This window comes from Puntigrus tetrazona, chromosome 2, assembly GCF_018831695.1.
Source record: "Puntigrus tetrazona isolate hp1 chromosome 2, ASM1883169v1, whole genome shotgun sequence".
In the NCBI taxonomy this organism is placed as follows: Eukaryota; Metazoa; Chordata; class Actinopteri; order Cypriniformes; family Cyprinidae; genus Puntigrus; species Puntigrus tetrazona.
The window spans coordinates 17,631,149-17,653,038 of record NC_056700.1 but is presented as its reverse complement, the minus strand read 5'-3'; the positions used below and the strand labels follow the sequence as shown (position 1 = coordinate 17,653,038).

The 21,890-nt window shown below is 36.5% G+C and overlaps 1 protein-coding gene across 1 annotated transcript; it reads right to left on the bottom strand.

Moving 5' to 3' along the window:
• Positions 1–314: 314 nt before the first annotated feature.
• On the bottom strand, positions 315–21,675 carry LOC122357951 (telomerase protein component 1-like). Its single transcript, XM_043257641.1, is given in 63 exon segments — positions 315–745; positions 835–939; positions 1,020–1,102; positions 2,068–2,419; positions 2,500–2,599; positions 2,797–2,934; positions 3,302–3,423; positions 3,519–3,649; positions 3,795–3,930; positions 4,252–4,337; positions 4,433–4,562; positions 4,640–4,744; positions 4,842–4,949; positions 5,043–5,200; positions 5,375–5,518; positions 5,521–5,604; positions 5,724–5,862; positions 6,350–6,406; positions 6,512–6,724; positions 6,787–6,942; positions 7,037–7,136; positions 7,220–7,344; positions 7,433–7,553; positions 8,458–8,665; positions 8,831–8,875; positions 8,967–9,081; positions 9,178–9,266; positions 9,498–9,631; positions 9,717–9,876; positions 10,230–10,362; positions 10,462–10,554; positions 10,644–10,823; positions 10,970–11,108; positions 11,191–11,344; positions 11,347–11,374; positions 11,473–11,658; positions 12,131–12,248; positions 12,326–12,439; positions 12,594–12,715; positions 13,069–13,360; positions 13,497–13,557; positions 13,560–13,642; positions 14,079–14,156; positions 14,270–14,391; positions 14,482–14,562; positions 14,730–14,882; positions 15,042–15,202; positions 15,205–15,260; positions 15,428–15,590; positions 15,593–15,619; positions 15,827–15,905; positions 15,998–16,107; positions 16,199–16,356; positions 16,464–16,585; positions 16,682–16,753; positions 16,886–17,023; positions 17,203–17,367; positions 17,451–17,600; positions 18,980–19,135; positions 19,455–19,531; positions 19,534–19,990; positions 20,489–20,593; positions 21,494–21,675. Coding segments are annotated over 61 exon segments (7,986 nt in total). The 5' UTR covers positions 19,985–19,990; positions 20,489–20,593; positions 21,494–21,675; the 3' UTR covers positions 315–625.
• Positions 21,676–21,890: the final 215 nt, after the last annotated feature.

Sequence of the window (21,890 nt, the reverse complement as noted above, 5' to 3'; positions counted from 1 at the left end):
CAGATCATTCTGGCAAAGAAAAAAAAATATGTAATTCAAGTTGAAACGGTTTACATTTACTGTATTACTGTTACCTCACACTGACTGTAACAGTGGCCCATATTAGTCCAAAATGATAAATCATTAATATGGAGCCATTAACTATTAATAATGAAATAATAATAATAAAATAATTTTATATATATATATATATATATATATATATATATATATATATATATATATATATATATATATTACATTTGTGTCGTGTAAATCTCTATTTCAGGAAATGGATTTTGGACAATTGAAAACACTATCATTCAGTGGACATCTGCTTTTCCCCCTGTGATCCTGCAGACCTTTTATTCAGCCAGAAAACTTTTTAAACAAGAATGTACAATTCTTCCAAATAATTATATAATGTAACTGAATATAATCAAGTGGCTGTAAATTTAATTTAATAAAATCAACACAAATATTCATCATAAGGCTTAGTTTAAAACAATGGTGTCACTAGTGCAAAATGCTTCATGCATGTAAAATAAAATAGAATGTGCAAAATTACAGCTAATGGAACAAAAGATGACAAATGTATGAATAATGATATACATGTGACATTTTCCTTTGACTGATATTTAGTAAATCAACCTTTCCATGACAGGAAGTACAGCTGACCCTGTGTATCAGCACAAACAAATTCCTTCGGGTCACGTGGGTTCACCTCCAGAACCTTGACAGGGCCTCCACAAACAAACATGCCCACCTGTGAAATACAGAAAATGAGCAAACAACAGAAAGCAGACGAAATAAACACTGGTACACACACACACATAAAAGCAAGAGTTAAAATACCTGTTTCTTAGTTTGTCTGTCCCACAGTTTGACCGTTCTGTCATGGGATGCTGAGATGATGAGGCTCTCTGTAAGCCGCAGAACACTCACTTTGTCTGTGTGCACCTACAGACCAGTCACACAAACAATCAGAAACACGTGATTGACATATGATCATATCTATGAGAGAATATGAAGATACTTGCCGGTCTTCTCTGAGTCCAGGTGGACAGGTTAGGAGGCTGATTAAACCACATGTTCCCTTTACAATCGCCACACACAAAAAAATCTGCAGAAACAACAACATGTCTTAAAACAAGTAATAAGTAGTTCACATGATCACTAGAGGTTTATAGGTCATTGTTATATATATATATATATATATATATATATATATATATATATATATTTATATATATATATATATTTTTTTTTTTTTTTTCTTTTCATGGAATATAGAGTTTTTATTATGCATTAAACACCACTGTATCATGAAAGAAATCAACAAATATTACCTCATTTGAGAGAAAAAAAAAACCCAAAAAACTTTCCATCATATAGTTTTTCACAAAATAACAATGAAAAAAATTAAGGTTTATTCAAATAACATATGTGTCAGTTTTAATACATGTAAAATTACAAAAAAAAAAACAAAAACAAACAACAAACAAAAAAACGACAAAAAGTAGTATTTAAATGTGTCAGTTAATTTAAAATCTGAAAATGTTTTTATACATTTTTGGGGTTTTTTTCCCAAACCAAATCTGCATTTTTGTTGCTTTTTGTATGTTGTAAAACACCAAGAGATGCAGGAAAAGAACATCTGGGTCTGATGTCTGCTCTCACTGGTCATAATTCCAACCAAATCGGGATTAGGCATAAAACATTGCATGTAAAACAGCTTTTAATGAAACCAACAATGGTAACCTGGCTCAGAATCAGAGGAAGATAGACATAATGTATGTGTGGCAGTTTTACTGGTGATGGTAGTCAGAATCTAAAATGCCACAAAATGCACATACTTTGTGAAAAAAGTAACATGTTAGAGCAAAACAGGCACTATTTTTGGAATCATTTCAGAATTAGTAAGAAATAAGTATTGGATTTCATTCAGCAAATATGTGCCTGTGTACAACTGTATTATGACTATATGTTTCTTTATTTTGAGATTAAAGTGCTCTTAATAGAGCACATTGTTTTTTTAAACATCCTAACAAATCAATTCTTTAATTCAGTACAATAAAACAGGTGTACCATTCTCCACTGCTGCAGCTGTGATCCAGGAGCTGATCCGGGATGCCCTCTGGATTGTAATTTGCCTCTCCCTCCGCTGTTCCTCGCTCAGCTTCTGCTGTTGCTCCTCCTCCTCCTCCTCCAGCTGTTGCTCCTCCTCCTCCCCCTCCTGCTGTTGCTCCTCCTCCTGCTGCTGTTCCTCCTCACTTAGCTTCTGGTTTTCTTCCTCCTGCTGCTGTTTCTTCTCCTTCTCCTCTTCTTCCTCCTGCTGCTTCCGCTCCTCCGTTTCCTCATCTTCCTCCAAGTAATCTGGCCTCTGGCCCACTGCATCTTCACAAAAGGTTATGTCAAACCCACTCGGATTCACAGACAACTAAAAAACATAATTTAAGGTTATTATAAGAGTTTTCACTGTCAATGTCAATATCAAACGATAATGACAGATGAACTTACAATGAGACCAATGTACAGAGCGCCCTGTTTCTGACCCAACAGCCAAAAACTCTTTCTATCATTCGCCATCACACCGAGAGGACGTACACTGTTTGCCCAGCTACAATGAAACAAACATACTGCACATTTACTTTTAATTGCCCAGTAAAGGAATGTCATTATTCACTATGCACTTGTCATCTTGCATGAAAAAACTTAACAGAGGAGTACAGGACAGCTTTTATATATATATATATATATATATATATATATATATATATATATATATATATATATATATATTTATACATTATATACCAATAAACATCTTTGATCTCATCTTCAGTAGAGACCACATCAATGATTTTTCCATCCATACATACTCCAAACAGCATGCCACAGTAGAACAAAAACCTCACAGGAGACTCCACTTTGTATGAAGACACCTTATCGAGCCTTGAACAAAATGAAAACAATAACTGATTATTACCAGATATTAAAAATCTGTAATATTTTGTTTAAATGTAAAAAAATGAATAAAAAATATATCATTTTAAATTATAAAAATGTATATTTAACAATATCAATAAGTGATACTTTTAAGCTAATCCTGAAGTGATCCAATCCAGAAATAACAATAAATATTTTATGAAATTATTATGCTTGTAATTACACTTCTTAAAAGAAATGCACTTTCAAGGACAGTCATACACGCACACATACATGCACACACGTACATATACATATTATTGATTTAAAAGGGCACAATTTTTGCCCATGTTTGCAGAATGAAAGTACTGAAGTTAAAAAGAGTTCAAAATACCCCACAATGCACTTCTTGGAGTCCCGCTCCAGTTTCCAGACACATACAGAGCAGTCGCTGCAACTCACCGCCAGCTCGTCGTCAGGCATCTCAGTGACCGCACATAAGCTCCCATCACTGACCTTCAAACAACACACACAGAGCTCTACACTCTGACATTTCCAGATGAAAGACTTTGTATTTGTATTAACAAGTAATAATTATAGTTCTTGATTACCTTCTTCCAGTAAACCATTGAATTCTGAAGCCATATCTCTAATCTGCCTGTGTCATAACCACACACCATGAGATCATCAGTACCCAAGAAACACAGAGCTCTGACACTGCCCTTCTGACAGCGAGGGCTTTCTGTAGATTAATGTATACAAAAAAGGCAAGTTATTAATACTAATCAAATGCTACATTTGGATGCATTACTTTTTACAGGAAAAAAAAACTGTTTAAGTGAATTTTGTATGATTTTAGATGATGATTTTTTGACCATTTGCTGTACCCATTGCTGTGACGATGCTCCAGGACCTGAGGGAACGATCCACTGAGACAGTGAGGAACTCTGGTGGTCCATCCTCTTTACAAACTAAAGACTGGATTTCTGCACTGTGACCGTACAGAGTACTGTGATGCTGTACCTGTGAAAACAATTGTTTACAATATATTAGGAATACACTGGTATTCAAATTCTGGATGATGTAGATAAGATGAAAATTATTATCATTTGATGTCAATAAGAAAAACATTTGGTATTGGGCAAAAATTTACACAGCACTAAAATTCTTTGCTTTCTCTTATAAATAACAATAAAACACTTAAATTTAACATCAACTGATGACCTGTATGATATCGATATATTATACTTATATAGAATTAATCTCTGGAAATTATTTAAAAACATCAGGTTTGCTATTACCTTGTTATGTAAATAAATGAATTATTAATGAAAAAGCTGTTACCTGCAGTGGATGCCAGAGTTTAACAGTGCCATCTTCTGATGCTGAAGCTACCAGTAAGTCTTCCGGTTTTAAATTCTTTTCCAGATCTGTGTGCAAAAAATTATTTTTTGCTATGATTTTTTTTTCTATATGAGGAAGCTACATATCCATATTTATCCATTGTGTGTATTAGTCAGTGCACCTGGCTGAGAGACAACAGTGCAGTGATGGAGACGTGACTTGTGGGCCTGGATCCTGGTGATTTCTACCCCTGATTCCCACTTCCAAACCATCAGCAGTCCATCTGTAGAGCCTGACATTACATACTCCTCCTGAAGACATTAAAACTACGTAAATATTAACAGCTTACACTTCTGTTTGTCTTTTCAATATGGCACCGCTGTCTTACCCAACAGCACAATGTGCTCAGAGATGAACTAGAGAGGATCTCTCTCAGCAAACGTCCTGTCTGGATATCCCACATCCGCATCTTACAGTCACTGGAGCAGCTGAGCTGAGGTGTGAGAGAAGTTTTGTATTCAGTTGCAGTCAGAATCAGCAGTTAATAAAATGATAAAATAAAAACAGCACTTTGTAAATGACTTTCTCACCACAGCAGATGATGTCCAGGCACATCCTGTAATCCAGTCTCCGTGGCAATTAGAAATTGTCTTGGAAAGAACTGGAGGAGAAGCGACTGTCTTCCATATCATCAAAGCCTATTAGAAAAGAGTGGGTTTAAAATGAGTGTGACAGAAATGTGGTGTTTCCTTCCATTTCTTCCAGTAATACATTCTCAGTGGAGAAAGTACCTGATCTTTCCCTCCTGAGAGCAACTCTTTCTCATCAGGACTGAAGGCAAGGCATGTGACCCCTCCATTGTGACCTCTCAGAATACACATCACCTTTGGGTCAATCCAGGGCTTAGAAGTCAAATTATTCTTCAACCACAGAGCAATAGTGAAGTCATCTAAAACAAAAGGAGATTTTAAATACAACAAAATATATTCAAAATACTTAGAAACATACAATATGAAATAAAATTACATTAAAAGATCATCCCAAAGGTAATCTGAATGTAAAAATAAGATCAAGTGAGTTTGCAAAAACTGTTAAACATCTGAAATATTTTGCATACACTGACCAGACGCTGAAGCCACGCAGGTAGAGTTTTGTGCCAGAGCGAGAATAGGTCCCTTCTGCACACCAAAAGATCCTATCAGCACAAGCTTTTCTGGATTATCTCCTTGTCTTTCCCAGACTCTGAGACGGTGATCCATGCCCCCGACATCAGCAGCTCTGTTTCTTTGACCTTCATCCACATGAGGCAGAGCATGGACACTGGGAGGTCCTTACTGGACCAAACCTTCTCTCCTACAGCACAAAGCATTTTGGGATGAGTTTTGGTTCTACTCTATATTTACTGAATGATAAGCAGTTTAAGAATGTTAGCACTCAGGTTGACATGATGCTGGATGTAAATGTTTATTTACCTGATTTTAAATTGAACATTTTGATACCGTCTCCATGATAACCCACAGCAGCATATTCACCAGTTACAGCCACAAACAGAGCATTAGCTTCATCTTCATTTCTATGTCTAGTGCGCTTTTGTTGCTGCAGTGATGGTATCTGCAAATGATGATTAAATAACATCATCTGTAAAAGGTACTTAACTAAAATTATTTGGATGTCCTGAAGTCTTGAAGCCTTCTGTGCTTACAAGGAGGTAAAATAATATTGTTGATGTTTTAAGAAAGCTTAAACTTTAACAGGAAATGAAATAAATCAGAGCCGTCTTTGCACTTTAAAGATTGCATTATATCAGAAGACTAATGGCATTGATGGAAGATTTTCTCATTTTAAATCTGAATTTTAAAATTCTTTGTAATTCAAATACTTCAATCTCCTAAATTTAAGTTATTTAAAACATGCATAAATATTACACAAACGAGTTCAGAAATAAAAGTTTACAAAGACCAACAGAGACAGAATTAATGTCAAACAAAAAAAAAGTCAGTTTGAAGTCTATAAATCAAGCGGTTCAGGCTGAATTAACATTCATAAATAGTAAAAATACTAAAATAGGAAGCAATTCTATTTAAGAACATAAAAGTACCTTTTCCTCTCCCAGTACAGCAATAGTTTTCCCAAGACCACCAGACCATACATGAACCTAGACAGAAAAATATACAGTCAATAATAAATGTCAGGATGCATGGCAGAGTGAATCACTTTAACAAAATCTAAGAACTGAAGACTGTCAGATAATGTTCCTCACCACACTGTCATGTCCAGCGCTCAGCAAGAGGTTTCCTCCCTGCAGGAAGTTTAGTGACTGCGTGGAGCCGCGGTGAGCATGATAACTTCCCACACAAGAAGCTGCTGTCACCGACCAGAGCCGCACTTCTCCTGACAGACAGCCTGAGCACAACATGAAGGAGCAGGGAGAGAAAGACACACTCCGCACCGAGCTCTCATGACCTAACAGAGTCTAAGGAGAAGACAAATTATTTTATTTTATTTTAATAACATGTCTTTGGTGTCATTCCTCACCGTAACGTTCTTCTGTTCAAGCCAGTTCCACAACCGAACGCCTCCATCCCAGCACCCCACTGCCATGAGCTGACCCTCAAGGTCAAAGTTCACACAGTTCAGAGGAGAAGGATTCATGAGAGAAGCCACTTCTGTGCTCTTCGGCACTGACCACACCTGAGTACAGCCACATGAATGATGAATACTTCAAAACAACAGCACAACACCACATGTAGTTCAGAAATAATCAGAGCTTTTTTCTTGCTTTTACCTTCAAATTTAAGTCTAGTGAGACAGTAGCAAAGAGTTTTCTGTCTGGACTGACATCACATCCTGTGATCTTGTTGGTGTGAGCATTCACCTGGCTAGTTCTTAATATGATGGAATATTTTTCACAGGTTAGTCTTATTTCATTTGTGTTTCATGCATTTTAGCCAGAGAAAAAAAAAATGACCTGCAACCATTCGCAACATCCCACACCTCCACCTGCCCATCAAACGAGGTTGTTGCCAGAAGCTCCTCCCCAAGGAAGATGCATCTGGAGATGCCATCACCGCTGCTCATCAGTGACTTCTCTTCCTGTTTGCAAAAAATAATACAAAAAGCTCCAATTTAATTTCCACTGAATTATCTTTAAAAATTTTAATTTTTTATGCTTAACTGCCACCTGTCCAGTCTCTGTATGCAGGAAGTGAATTGTTCCGTCTCCGGTCCCCACTGCTATAAGTTTTCCATCAGGACTCACAGCCACACAACTCGGCTCAGAGTGGAAGGTAGAAACCAGTTTACTGAGCAGAAAAAACAGTAGTGTTGCTGCCAGTGCCATGTTCTGGAGACTTTCGTTGTGAAAGTGAAGCTACATTCTTTATGCTTCCAAAAGACATAACTAAAAATCAGTGGTTAAATTGTATTTACAACACTGATCTGAAAACGTTTAGCACAAATATTAGAGTGTGTTCAGCGCAATTACGTAGGACAGCTCTGTAAAAAAAACAGGACAGTAGCCTATGCTAGCTGCAGAAAGAGGCTTACTACTGCAAATACATCCACAACATGCTGCTGCGGAGCATGTAAGAAACAATACTGTTGAAAATATTACATACATGACATAACCCCCTACAGCTCACATAAATCACCTCATAGCACATCTATACAGGTGGAGCTGGGAAAGGTGGAGTTTCTGAAGCGCGCTGCAAAACTGCTACAGCAAACTCTAGTCGTATATTTTGAATGTTTGACTTTGATGATATTTGAATGGTCAGAACCAGTCAGCTCTGCCATGTGGTAATGAAGTCATTAGGTCAGATTGAGTTAATTCTGGCATGAAGCTCTAGATAGGGCTAAAGTCCGATCAGGTCTATGTAATTAAATGGAATTCAAATAAGAAAATTAAACAGATAATTAAAAAAATGTAAAACTTTTTACTTGATGGCGTTTAAAAAATTAAAGGTATGTAAGTAATATTAGGAAATGGGAGGAGAAATGTGTTGCACAAAATGCATGAGAGTCTAAGCTATGATTTATATGAATGCTAAGACTCATACATATAAATATTAAAGCTTTCTTAGAAGATTCCTAGAACCTTTAAAAATATGGGCCCTGAACTTATAAAATGATTGTTTATACTCAGAATGTGACAATTACATGCTAATAATTTTTAATTATGCTATTAATTATATTTATTATTTGTACCTGGATTCTTTTTGTGCTGCATCTGTGTAGTTTAACCATTTTACAGCATGCACTCCTCCATTTCTCATCATGCTTTCTGCCCACAAATGGGCAGAGCTGTCACAAGGTTCATTAAGAGCCGTTTGTACAAAGAGAGCAGGCCACTGGGAGAAGAGAAGGCTGTGACGCTTCAGAAAACTCAGACAGTCTTTAAAATCCTTCATGTTATCTGAAAAACACATATGAATTTGGATTTACCACATAAATTGTGATTTGTATATTCAGTACACATTCTAACTCATTGAGGACACATTATGAACATGAAACTATTTTAAGTACTTTTTCAAGTACTTTGGTTTTTATAAAAAAATACAACAACAGAAATGTAAAATACCTGCTGATCTTTTAGCTTGCACCTGATTGGTCTCATATTTTTGGCCTTAATGGATAAAAGGAAAAACAATCAATACAATCTATGATATATAAAGAACATACTACTGTTAAAATTAAAAGCTTTAAAGCTCTCTTACCAAACAAAATGTAGGTTTCCAGAAGTTGGTGAATAAGCCCCTGCCGCACATTAGCATAGAGGAAGTAGTAACTGGACAGCAGAAAACACAAAGGCTCCCACTGATTACTGCCCATCTGAGCACAGAGAGAGAAGAGACATTTCTGAGTTTTATAACCTCACACTGGTCTCTGAAGCTGAACTATCCAAGAAGAGAGCAGGAGGACACTGACCAGGTGTGCAGGGAGTTGAGACAGAATATCAGCATCAGAGTGAAGAAATGTGTCCTTCCCCTGAGGATTTGACTGCACCCAAAGGTGAGCTGGGGAAAAAGGTTATCAGAATAATTAGAGAATGTCTAAAACAATGGTATTTTAAAAAAAAAAAAAAATCTTGTGTAACCACATAAATTCTCATAAATAACCGATGCATAAAGATATACATTTTTTCACACATATACACACACACAAAAAACTTGCTAAAACCAAAGCCTTTAAGAAATATTGTATAAAACAAATAAAATGCATCATGATTTACTTGTATCTTGTTTTACCTGCAATTATCAGATGACCTCTGGTTCTACTCTCCTCAGTAGACAGATACAGATGTTCAAAGGCTGACTTCACCTCTGGATGGGTCAAAATTAGGAGGTCATCTGAGCCTTGACCATGGGACGGTCCAATCAGGCTACATTAGAAGAACGACCAAACAAATTATTCCTTGTCAAAAATAATAGTTTCTCCTTATGTCTTTATATTTCACCGGGCTGTACCTGTGCAAAGTTTGTGCCAGCTGAGAGAATATTGCCATGGGAACACGGCTCTCTGGATGCCTTGCTATATGAAGAATTTCCTGCCAGGTCACCAGCCCACCTCTGGAGTTTAAATCGTTGCATATGTTCAGTATAGTGTAGAGTGAACTCTCCAGCAGTCCTGTGAAAGAAAGTGACAAGAAATATATTTGTTTTCAATACATTCAATTAAAAACCAATTTTAAAAGAATGTTATGCAAAATATTTTTGCACAAAACAAATGTAAATAATGTCATAAATCTTCTGAGTCCAATATATTATTTATTAATTGCCTTAAAAAAATTAATTTGTTAATTAAAAAAAATTCAATCCAATATGCCAACCCTGAAATCCTGAGCCAAATTTAATAATGTAATTCTGCATTAAATTAAATAAGTTCCTGCAGAGAAATAAGCTCAATGTCTTGCACCATTGTAGCTGATGGCAAGAGTAGCTAATTGGTTCTTGTGGAGCAATAAATACTAGTGTGTTTACCAATAGAGCTGATGGCAAGAGTAGCTAATGCCCATCCCAGTCCTGCTCTGCAATATTGATCTTGCAGCCTCAGCAGACTGTGCTGCACCAGCTCACCAAGAGACTGAGGAAGAGACTGGAGGCTGTCCTTCATCTAAATGACAAACTCCATTATGAATATTATGCTCAACTTTACACCTCTTTTGCAAAATAACATTGTAGATAACTAAAAAACATGTTAAAAATTATTTACCTTCTCAAAGGAGGCATAATTCTTAAGCTCCTCACAGGCCAAATGGAGGTAGAGTGGACTCATAGAGCCTTTCTTCATCAGCAGTGTCTGAAGCTAAAGGGGAAACACAATGATAATTGTACTAGACGTGCCAAAAATAAATGTTTTCTTTAATTATTCAAACAGCAAATAATCAGGTTCACCTGGTTATTGAAAGCAGAATCGCTCAGTTTCTTTCCAAACTCAACAAGCTGCTTCTGCACAATCTCCTTCTTGTCAGGTAAAGATAGCTGCCCCAGGGGAAATGACACGGTACCTTTTCTTGTGCTAACAGTGTTTTGTAGGGATGATTCTGAAGTAACACTCAGGACCAAACAGACACCCTGAGAGGACAGTGACAGATTGATGAGAAAGTTTATTCATTTGTAACTTTACTTATTTACAGTAAGTGTGTGTGTGTGTGTGTGTGTGTGTGTGTGTGTGTGTGTGTGTGTGTGTGTTTTTATGCGTGCATGTTCCTCTCTCTTACTTTAGGGATGTGCTGTGGGATCCATTCTGACACCCTTTGACCTCTACTGTCATGTATACGGTCCGCCCCATCAATAAGCAATGCTAGTGGCTCTTTGTTCCGGTCATTCAAGTTCAAGTGGAAGTCAGACAACAAGTCTCTGTAGTACAATAAGACAGTAATTATAAAATGACTTGAAACATGACATGAAACGATGCATTTTACATCAGATACTTCCTTACTTATAAGATGTGTTTGGAGGCAACTCCACATCTTCTTTTCTTTTCCTCATCCACTGAACAAGACAGCGAAGAAGCTGCTCAACACTGCAAGCTGACTGGCTAGCATCTGTAGAGTAGGATATGACATCACACAGAGGGGCTTTTCTGTTTTGACAGAGGATTTGAGTGCCTGGGCCAGGGCAGCCTTAATAAAAATAGATGACACAGAGATATTTAGATTAAGATCTTGGTTCAGAAAGATTCATACCCAAAAACAACGTTATTTATAAAATGTACAGTTACCATGAACACAGTCTTTCCCTCTCCAGGATTTCCCTCAACCATCAGAATTCCTCCTTTTTGCTGACATTCCTGAACTTTTTCTGTAGCCAAAGAAATAAGTTTTGCCCTGCCGTGAAACTGCTGCTGTTGGGCATCCTGATGCACTTCCTGTTCCTTAATCTCTAAATCCACATCTTCATCTGTCTCCTACAAAATAAGAAAATACATTTTTGTGATGAAGGAATTTCCTAAAATTACTTGACAAATTAATAATAATAATAATAATAAAAAAAAAAAGCAAAAGCAAAAACAATTTTTTTGGAGGGGGTATATAATGGTCCATACGTCATGACAAATAGATTAACAAGAAAAGAAAACTAAATTTCTAATTAGTCCAAAAGGTGAGACCTAATCTGTTGTCTGTCTGATTTTTGAGACACTGTAATTGTCCAAAGCTGACAGATTTTAGAATATGTAGAAAGCAGAATATCCTAATTCAGAGTACTGAATTAAAAAAAAAAAAAGTAATATATATTTTAAATTTAGCCATTTATTTTAAAATCAGACTCGTATATCTTTTTATCCATATCAGTTGATATATTGGTATTTCAAGCAATTAAGTGGCCCCCAAAAAGTGCAACATATAAAAACTCTTCTTTTCATGCATTTTGAACATGACCTCCACAAAGAGCTGCTGTATGGTTTCCCAGATATCCTCCAGCACTGCCCTCCTGAATTTCTCCAGATCTTTCAGATAGGGCTTTCCATCCACCACCCCACCCCATTCACAGGGATAACTAGGAGAATATGAAGCAGTGCAAACGTAAAAACAAGAACACTCACTGTGCTGACAAAACAAAGGAACTAAACTCACTTTTCTGTCACTTTGAAGTCGTTGTTCTGGATCCATGTTTTTAAGCTGTTCATTTTAGCTTCAGCTTCTTTGGATTCTGCCACAAAGTCTGTCCTCCATGCCACTGGCACCGAACTAAACATACAAACACATTAAAGTAGGTCATGTGATGTACTGTACTGTACTGTATTTACTGCAGTTGATATTTTCCATTATTTAATTCGTAGGCTGTCGTCAGTCAACTACAAAATGAATTCAATCAGCAGATAAATAATAAATAAATGTATACCTGGTGAAACGAGGTGACCTGAAGTAGAAGAACATGCGGCTCTGGGCAGAGTCTGGATACAGAGCTTGAAACTGTCGAATCTCCATTTCAGTGATGGACAACCCATCAGGTTCAGAGTTCAGCTGGCAGAAAGAAGCATGAAAACACTTCTTATTGAGCACTTTTTATAAATTTTTATTTGTGCTTCCTCTCAAAAAATCTGTGTTGTGTAGAAAGGTGTTAAATGTTAATGTTAAATAAATATCTTTACTTTTAATCAATTTATTGCATTCTTGCTTAATGTATTAATGTCTTTAAATAATAATAGTAATTTCATATCCTCAAATTTCTGTAGCGTTTAAATTTGCCTCTATAATTTACCTTGCAACCTTCTGGTCAACATTAAGTCTGGTTAACATTAAGCATTGAATTAAAACATTAATCACCTGTATCACACTTCTAAAAAAGCATCTATCAGACAAATAGACGTAATTACCCAGCTGTACTGAGGAAGCTCAGTTAGGGAGGGGCGGGGCGGCACAAGGCCGTATCTCTCTCCCAGAATCCCGAGCAGCAGCTGGCTGCGACAGACCTCTGACAGACAGAGCTCCACAGCACGGTTAGACTCCTCCTCTGTGACGCCCCAGCGCAGCTCCACTTCCTGCAGGTAGAGGTAGTGAGGAGCGGCTCGTCTCCTGAGCTCAGGAAACACACTACGCACAAGAACATCCCTCTCTGCGTGCATGTCTCTGAACGTAGAAGAGATGAACACTCGCACACCCTTCCATCTATGAAAAGAGAGAAAAGAGACTGATTTATTTACTATTTCCTGTCTGGTTTTAACTGGAATATATGCTGGACCACAGTCACCCAACATAAAGTGACTGACATTTTACTGTAACAAGTTTTTTTTAATAGTTAAACCTAAACTTTGGTGTTGCTGGGAGTGAGAGGACTTCAGCGGTTCTCTCAGGTTCAGTTTTTGACCCTGTGGTGGCGGGATGTTATAGACTCTGTCCATGTGCTCCACATGCTGCAGCATCCTCGAGGAGCCTCTCTCTGAGACAAACCTACGACCACAGAACAACTCTAATGAACATCTGAAACTCCAGCCACTGAATAGATTCACAAGTAAAGTAGTAAGAAGTAAAATACACCGAAAATATATACTAAAACTGACTTTCAGCAAAAAAAACTTTTCAGCAATGATTATAATAATAATTATTATATTTTTCCTTGAGCACAAAGAATAATTTCTGATGTATCGTGTGACCCAGAAGACTGGAGCAATGATAATATTTTATATTACTGTTTTGACTAAATAATGCAACCATTGTGAGCATCAGACATCTTTCAAAAACATTTTGCCAACGCAACTTTAAGATTTTCAAGAAATTGTAAAAGAACTGCAGATGTTGTAAATATGTGGTAGATCCTAATCTATCTCTTTCTAACAACAAGAAAGAATATATTTAGCACGACATAAGATTCATGTAAAGATCTTACTTCAGGATCTGCTCACTAAACCCCCAAAGCTCTACAGTGTTGGAGCTCAGTTTGTATTTCACATTTTCATTTGGAGACCTGTTTAAAACAAACAATATAGTATTTATTTGCACCTACAACAATTTTTGCTACATTTCAAATCCAATAGGCAGACACGAAAAAAAATGGAGAACAAGTTTCACAAAACATACATGTTTCCAAGCAGCACATCTATCACAACAGCATCACGATTGATATCTTGCCGATAGTCATTGATGTCTGACATTAAACTGCTGTCTGTGTAGTTATTTTCAAACACAACTATACGATCCAGCTGTGGGGGGAGACGTTTTAACAGACATGTCATTTGCAAAATAACTGTAATACATTCTGGAATGAGCAGAAATACATAAGGTGCTCACACCTTTGTCTTTTGTTCAGTTAGCTTGGTGAACAGCGTTGAAGGAGACATGAATTCAGATTGTACACTGTCATCATTCAAATCCTGAGAGAAAGAGGGACAGAGAGAGACAAAGAGAATAAAACAAAAAGCACATTATCAAAAATAATGTACTTAAGAACAACATCAAACAGCATTAGAGTACAAGATGGATATGTAACTTTACATGCCTGTAATTTATTGTATATTCGCAACAAAAGGGAAATTCTTACCTGCACTTGCTTCATTGCTTGTCTCACATTATACAAAATGATGTCAGACTTCACCTTGACCTCCTGGAGGCCTTCATGTCTTTGTAGCATGACTCGGGAATCTTCACTACAGTAGTTAATCATCATGCATAAAAGTACTGCAGCTTCTTGTACCTGCAGAACGTATAGTTTACAATAAATTTAATTTATACTAGAAGCCTAATTTCTAATATGCAACAAAATTACAAATCCACAGTCAGTCACTCTGAAAAATATATAAAGGTACAGCTGTACGGTGCTAATAACTGAAACAATAAGATTCTGTTAACTGACCGATGCAGAGAGTTTATTCTCATCGATGTCTTCTGTGCTTTCAGGGGGCAAGCAGACATCAGCTGCACCACTCCAGTCCCGATCCTCTGAATAATTAGTATTACAGATCACAAGAGTGCGTCCTGGGAGAGGCGGGATGTTATACTTGCAGGAAATCTGGGCGCTTTCTCCAAAGCACAGCAGTACTTGTTCAGAAGCTCCTGAGTGTACAGCCTCTGACTAACAAAATTGCAAAAAATGAAGCAGTAAAATATCAATGTAGCAGTAAAATGAACTAAATTATTATAGTATAATGTTTATTATTATAGAAGTATATTTTGATCTAAAATAATAATACTATGTAAATGATTTCTTTATTATTATACTTGATATTCAGAAATACACACTTTGCTTTTTTTAGGAGATTGCGTTTGGTATTAAATAAGCGACAGACGAAGGGAATGCTCATTGTAATCCTCAGTCTCTTTCGTGCTGTTGTTTCCCATTTGTACTGTTTAAACCGTTTGCTCTTTGGCAATTTCTTGAGAACCCCTTGTAAGACCTCCTGAAGCTTGGCACCTTGACCGCAGGCCCACCAGCTGAAAGAGGAGAAAAGGTCACTCAAACTTCCTCAGGTACAGGTCTATTGAAGACACTGTGCTCTCTCATTTAGATTAATGTGGATTCTGCTAATTAAAATATTTTATTTTCCTAAAATACATAATAGTCCTATAAAATATAACATCTATCATTTCACAGCTTATCGTTTTACTGTGAAATGATATTGCAATTTTAACATAACTTACCAAATTTACTGAGCTCCAAAATGACTTTATATGCAGACAGAAAGCGAAAAGGAAACTGTCTGCTCTGGATTACAGCATTCTGTAAGAAGAAACACACTAAACCTGTAAATGACTTTTTCATCATGTTATATACCTTTCAGTGTTCAAAAGACTGAATTAAGAGACACTCACTTTGGAGGTCAGTCTGTTGAGGATCTTAGTATGATGTTTCTCACTGATGCCCACAGAGATCATGTTCCTCAGGTTCCTCAGCATTGCCATAAAAGGAAGAGATTTTCCATCTGCAATTACAAAAACACCATACACTTATGTCTGAGTAAATAATCAATCTATAATCCAGTTATGGACCCAGTGCATGTCCTTCTTCCACACCGATGAGTTTCTCCCAGGTGGCAGCTTTGTTTCCCTCCTGACTCAGTTTGCATTCCCATGTGTCGGGCTGCTTAAGTTTCATTGGCTTTCCAGCTCTCTCTCTCTCCCAAACCCCACTAAGACCACTGCGAGAGAAGGCCTTCAGATCACTCGGGTATCTGCATGCACAGACAGACAACAAATACTCACTTATGACTGGAAGTTACTGGACCAAGCAATCAGTTATAAAAAAATATTGACAAATATGCCAACTTGTAGGACTAACTTTTTTCCCAGAATGGCCATGACATGTTCTGCAGACTCTTTGATGTGAAGGCGCTTTATCATCTTCTTAAGGTTGAATTCACTCTGTTTTTTATCCTTTACAGTACGATTCTGGCTCTCCAACTGTATCATAAGATATTCAGAAGAAGTAATGTACAATAGTAATTTACAAATGTTATGTGATATCAAACACATCAAACCAAACACAGTAAAGCTCACATATTTTTTGAGAATGGAGTCATCGACTCTGACAAGATCACCCCATTTTTTCCATTGTTCAGCAGAGATTTTCTGAAAGAAGAGTATTTTTAAAGTGATGTGAAATGAAAGTCTAAAAAGAAATTAAGTTTGGTGTGCAACACAATCTGGTATTTTATGTCTTAAAAATGTAAATGTTTTTTGTAAAAGTTTTTGATACATTACCTCTCCTTTCTTTTGTTTCTTGTTGTGTTTGCAGCGATGCTTCCGTGTATTGTATTTCGCCAGCTGATATTCAGTGAACTGCTTAAATTTATCTGACAGAGCTTTTTTCAGGCAGGAAGGTAAAGATTTACTGAAACACTGCACAAAAACATTTAAAAGGCATGAAAAAACTAAAGAATAGAGTAGGCGCAAAACAAAATCCTTATTTAAACTACCATGATAAAACCATATTCAACATATGAATACGGTATGAGTACAAATATGGTGATAATTTCTTAAGAGCAGTAACATATATTAAAACAAATATTAAAACTCACCGTGCTATAGATTCTTGCCACCTCCAGCCAATCAGATGGCAGTTGTACAGCAGCACAAAAATACCTTCTCAAATGCGGCTTAGAACCAGGCAGATGGGCCGCCAGTGCCAGCAGGAAGTTGGCTGTGATACGAATGTTTAGTTCCTGCCTAGTATACACCGCAACCTAAAACCAATACAAATACACAAAACTATATGTTAACACTTGACAACATAGCCCCCACACACTCACACAGTCAAAAAAACAACCTTTAGGAGAAACTCAGTGTCTTCTGTGGTAATCTCTGTGGCCAGAACCTTAATAGTGACCCACACACTTCTCTTCTTATCCCAGTCCTTCTGACCCGGGGTACAGCTCTTATTGACAAGGGAGCAGCACACCATATTCAGCAGGTTGTTCTGAAGGACAAACAAAAGAACTGTGAATTCGATCACAGTTGAAATTGATCTATTCGTCATCTGGTTTAAGAATTGTTTAAACCAATACATGTACATGTGCGTCTTTAAAACAATAGAATATTGTGAAAAACGTATTTTAAAAATGTAAACTTTTACATATAGCCTTAGATTGGATTTTCACAATCCAACTGAGGCTTCAGCTTGTCTTTATTGTTTGATCGACTGTTTTTCATCATCTTTCTCATGGAAATATACCACAGATTCCCCTTGGGGTTCAGGTCAGTCATGCTGGCTGACCAATCAAGCACTGTAATGTCATGGTCATCAAAATACTTGGAAGAGGTTTTGTCACTGTGGGCATGTGCTAAGCTCCTGCTGAAAAAGGAAATCAGCATCTTCATTAAGCTTGTCATCAGACAGAAGCATAAAGTGCTCCAAACTCACCTAACGGAAGGCACATATTTTTGACTTGATGAAACACAATGGACCATCACCTCTACTGGTACTACATCATGGAACCTCAAATCATCACTGGATTTTAAGCAGCTTGGATTCTGTGCCTCTCTACTCTTCCACCAGACTCCAGATTTCCAAATTAAATGCAAAATTTACTTTAATCTGAAAAGAAGACCTTGAACCACTGAGCAACAGTCCAGTTCTTTTTCTCCTTAGCCCATTTAAGATGCTTCTGACATTGTTTCTGTTTCATAAGAGGCTTCATTCCACTTCTTTTTGACTTTTATGTGCTGTAAGCTCTAAATATATATGAAAGTTTCATACAAAAGTTTAATACAAATTTAAAACTTCACATTTTTAGAGATGCACCTATGTTATTGAAAAGTTTGAAGTAGTTAAGTTAAAAAAACATTAAAACTTTTATTCAGCAAACATACATTAAATTCATCAATAGTGAGAAAAGACATTTATAAATGTACATTTTAAATACATTCTGTTCTTTTGAACTTCAAAGAATCCTGAAAAAAAGCTGTTTTTAATTTAATAAGAAATGTTTCTTTACATTTACATTTATATTTACATTTAGTCATTTTGCAGGCACTTTTATCCAAAGCGACTTACAATTGAGAGTACAACAAGCGATTAATTTTTGTTCTTTAGCAACAAAGGTGCAAATTAGAATTATTCCTAAAGAACCACATGACACTTAAGACTGAAGTTATGGCTGCTGAAAAATTGTATAGAATATTTGTATTAGAAATCACATTACTATTTATACGAAATACACACACTGACACTAAATATAATAACTAAAGAATACATATAAACAAAGCTAAAAATAAATAATTTGTGATTATTACTAGCACAGTATTAACTATTACTTAGATTCACACAAACCCCTGAACTGTGTTCACTCGACTCACCTTTCTCTCCCTCAATTCCACAAGACGCTCATCCTCACTTGCTTCAAGCACCCCAAACTCTTCAAGAGGAGCTACAGTCTGCTCCCCCTCTCCATCTAAATCCATATTCAAAACAGGCATCTGGTCATCCTCCTCAATGCTTTCTCGTATGGCATACTGTTAAGATTACAGATAAACAAGAGACTACAATTAAATATATATGCATTTCCCAAGAAAATACCAGTCTTATCGAGGTATTTGTAAATTAAAAAAACAAGTATTAAATTAAGTGCTGCACATTTAAAATCATACATAATCATAATGTGCTTTCTGTGCAGCAAATATGATTTTTTTAATAGTAGAAACAAATTTGAAGAAACAGCATTATGTTAAAAGTGCTGGAGTTTTAATTAATACAAATACAAATTTGTGTAAGTGAATAAAATAATTTAGAAAAACCTGCAGTTTTATAAAGCAAGGGGAAATCATTCTATACCTGTCTAGGTTCCTCGCTAGATGCTGCTCCCAGCAGCCCTTCAGGTGTGAAATGCATGTCTTCAGCTTCTCTCTTTCATTTGAGCAAGTTTTATTCTCCATTGAAGGTGACTGATAGGAGCAGACAGGTGGGGCGGCACTGGATGACATTTTGGAGTAAGAGAGTAAAGGATTATGGGAATAAGAGGAGGTTAGAGAGGATGGGACTGGAAGATGAAGTGAAGGCTTCATTAGGAGGGTATTCTTGGTGCTCAGCAGAGAAGAGGATGAGGATAGTGAGCTCTTCGTTGTGGATGACAGAAGAGAGGAGGTGGTCATGGTGGAGGACAGGCTGGTTGGCTGGAGCGCTGGACATTGTGAAGAGATGGAGGTCTGCTTGGCCCAGGATGGAGATGTGTGCTGATGCTGGGACAACACTGAGGGAGCTTGAGACAGAAAGCGATTTTCCAGCCTTGAACTGCTATAGTTTCTTTGTATTCTGGCATCGGTGTTCGCCTTCAGATCAGTCTGAAGGGGAGCCGGAGTCTTCATGGCTACCTTTCGGAAGAAAGAGAAATGCAGAACATGAAATTGTACACAAAAATACTTCAGAAATCATATTTCTATTTATATATATACCCCGTCAAAGTGTAAAGAATTTTCTCCTTTTAGATAATGTTACTCTTCATATGCCTTCCACACAGATTAGGCCATATTAGTAGCTAGCATCTTCTTTTTTTTTTTTAGCCTGTGTGAATATTTTGAAAGTTCAGTACAGAACTCAGTAATCACTAGCATTGACAAGCTTGGGTGTGTCTTAAGTAAACAACAAATCTATTGAAGCACACCTAAAACCCCCCAAAAAAACAAGTTGCCTCTATTTAAATCCAGAGTCTTAACGTACTGGTACATTTCCCCTTTGAATGTCTGTGAAGTGATGTGCCTTGATTAATAGTTGCAGTGAGGTTTGATTTTAGACATGTACACTCCCTTCAGATTGGAATTTCTCTTTACAGTTCAAAATGCAATGTAAAGTTCACTTTGCAATACACTTACTGTTGATTGAGAAGGACCTACGAGGTGTGAGGTGTAGGTCAAAGTCCTCTATCTTAGCTGATAACAAATGAAGAACAATCTGACCCAGGCATAGACTTTTGTCCTCTGTCGAAAAATGAGCAAATTTAGCACATGAAATGACAATCTTTGAAGTTATATATTAAGTTAAATCTAACTATTCATTTATAAATAAATTGTTTTATTCATTTTTGTAATGAATAAACATCTCATAATGGCATTCTGTTTCCAACTGGAATATGACTTTCTGTTACAATTTCTGTTGTAATTACAAAGAAACAGAGCATTATTTTCTTCTGTAGTGGACAACGGAGCATACTGTTAACTATGCATTTTGTGGAGACACAACAAGTGAATAAGGAAAGAAATTATTGGTCAATAATGTTAAAAAAAATAAGAGATATGTTGCCAAGTCCTATTATTAAACTTTTTCTTTATATATTGCCTCACAACACATTAATATGCAAATTAGATTCAATATACAGATGCATTGTATAGAATTTTTTATGGACAAGTTATGCAATCTTTCTTAAAACATAGTTGAGAATCACATTCGTACAATAGTTTGTTAAAATTAACTTGAAACCTACAAACTCATTGGTGAATAGAACAACAAGTAAACATCAAAAAATGTGGGGTTTCCTTTTTCTTATGCCCCAAATAATTATATATTATATATATATTATATATATAAACACGTGGCACATCAGCACTCCCTCATCTCTGCAATAACACATCCTATCTTTATTTTTACAACCACTTCTTTATCATGGCATGGTCATAAATGTGCACAAACACAACAGATACACATGCAGACAATCCAGTCAGCCTGGCACTGCAGTGATTATAAATCGCCGAGCAACACAAGTAATATTTAGCATTACCGTTGTAAATAAACGCATGCACCAGGCCTATATTTGGATTATTACGTGCTGTACGGTTCCTTCGGTAAAATAACAAAAAAATAAAATAAAGAAAACACCTCACCTTTGATACTTTGTAAGCAGGTATTGTGTTAAAGGAAGCAAACCGACCTACTGACAAACTTTTTGACGTCTTTGCCCATAATGCGTATGTCACTAACACTACCGTAATGAACCGAATACAGACGCAATGAAAGCTCGGTAGAGGAGGCGTCTCAGAACAAGAAAAGCTTTCCCTCTATCACGGTTTTAGTTTTAAAGACTACCAACTATCGACAGTAAATGTACTATATTTTAGAAGGAAAAGTTTTTTTTTTTAAGTCAAATGACCTGCCTATGGAGAAATAGATGTTTTATATTTGCGTACAAGAACTCATCCCTAGGAGGATCAATTTGTGGAATATTTCACTCCAACATTATTGTCTGCCATTTTGCTCCTACTTTACAAGAGAAAATGTAGG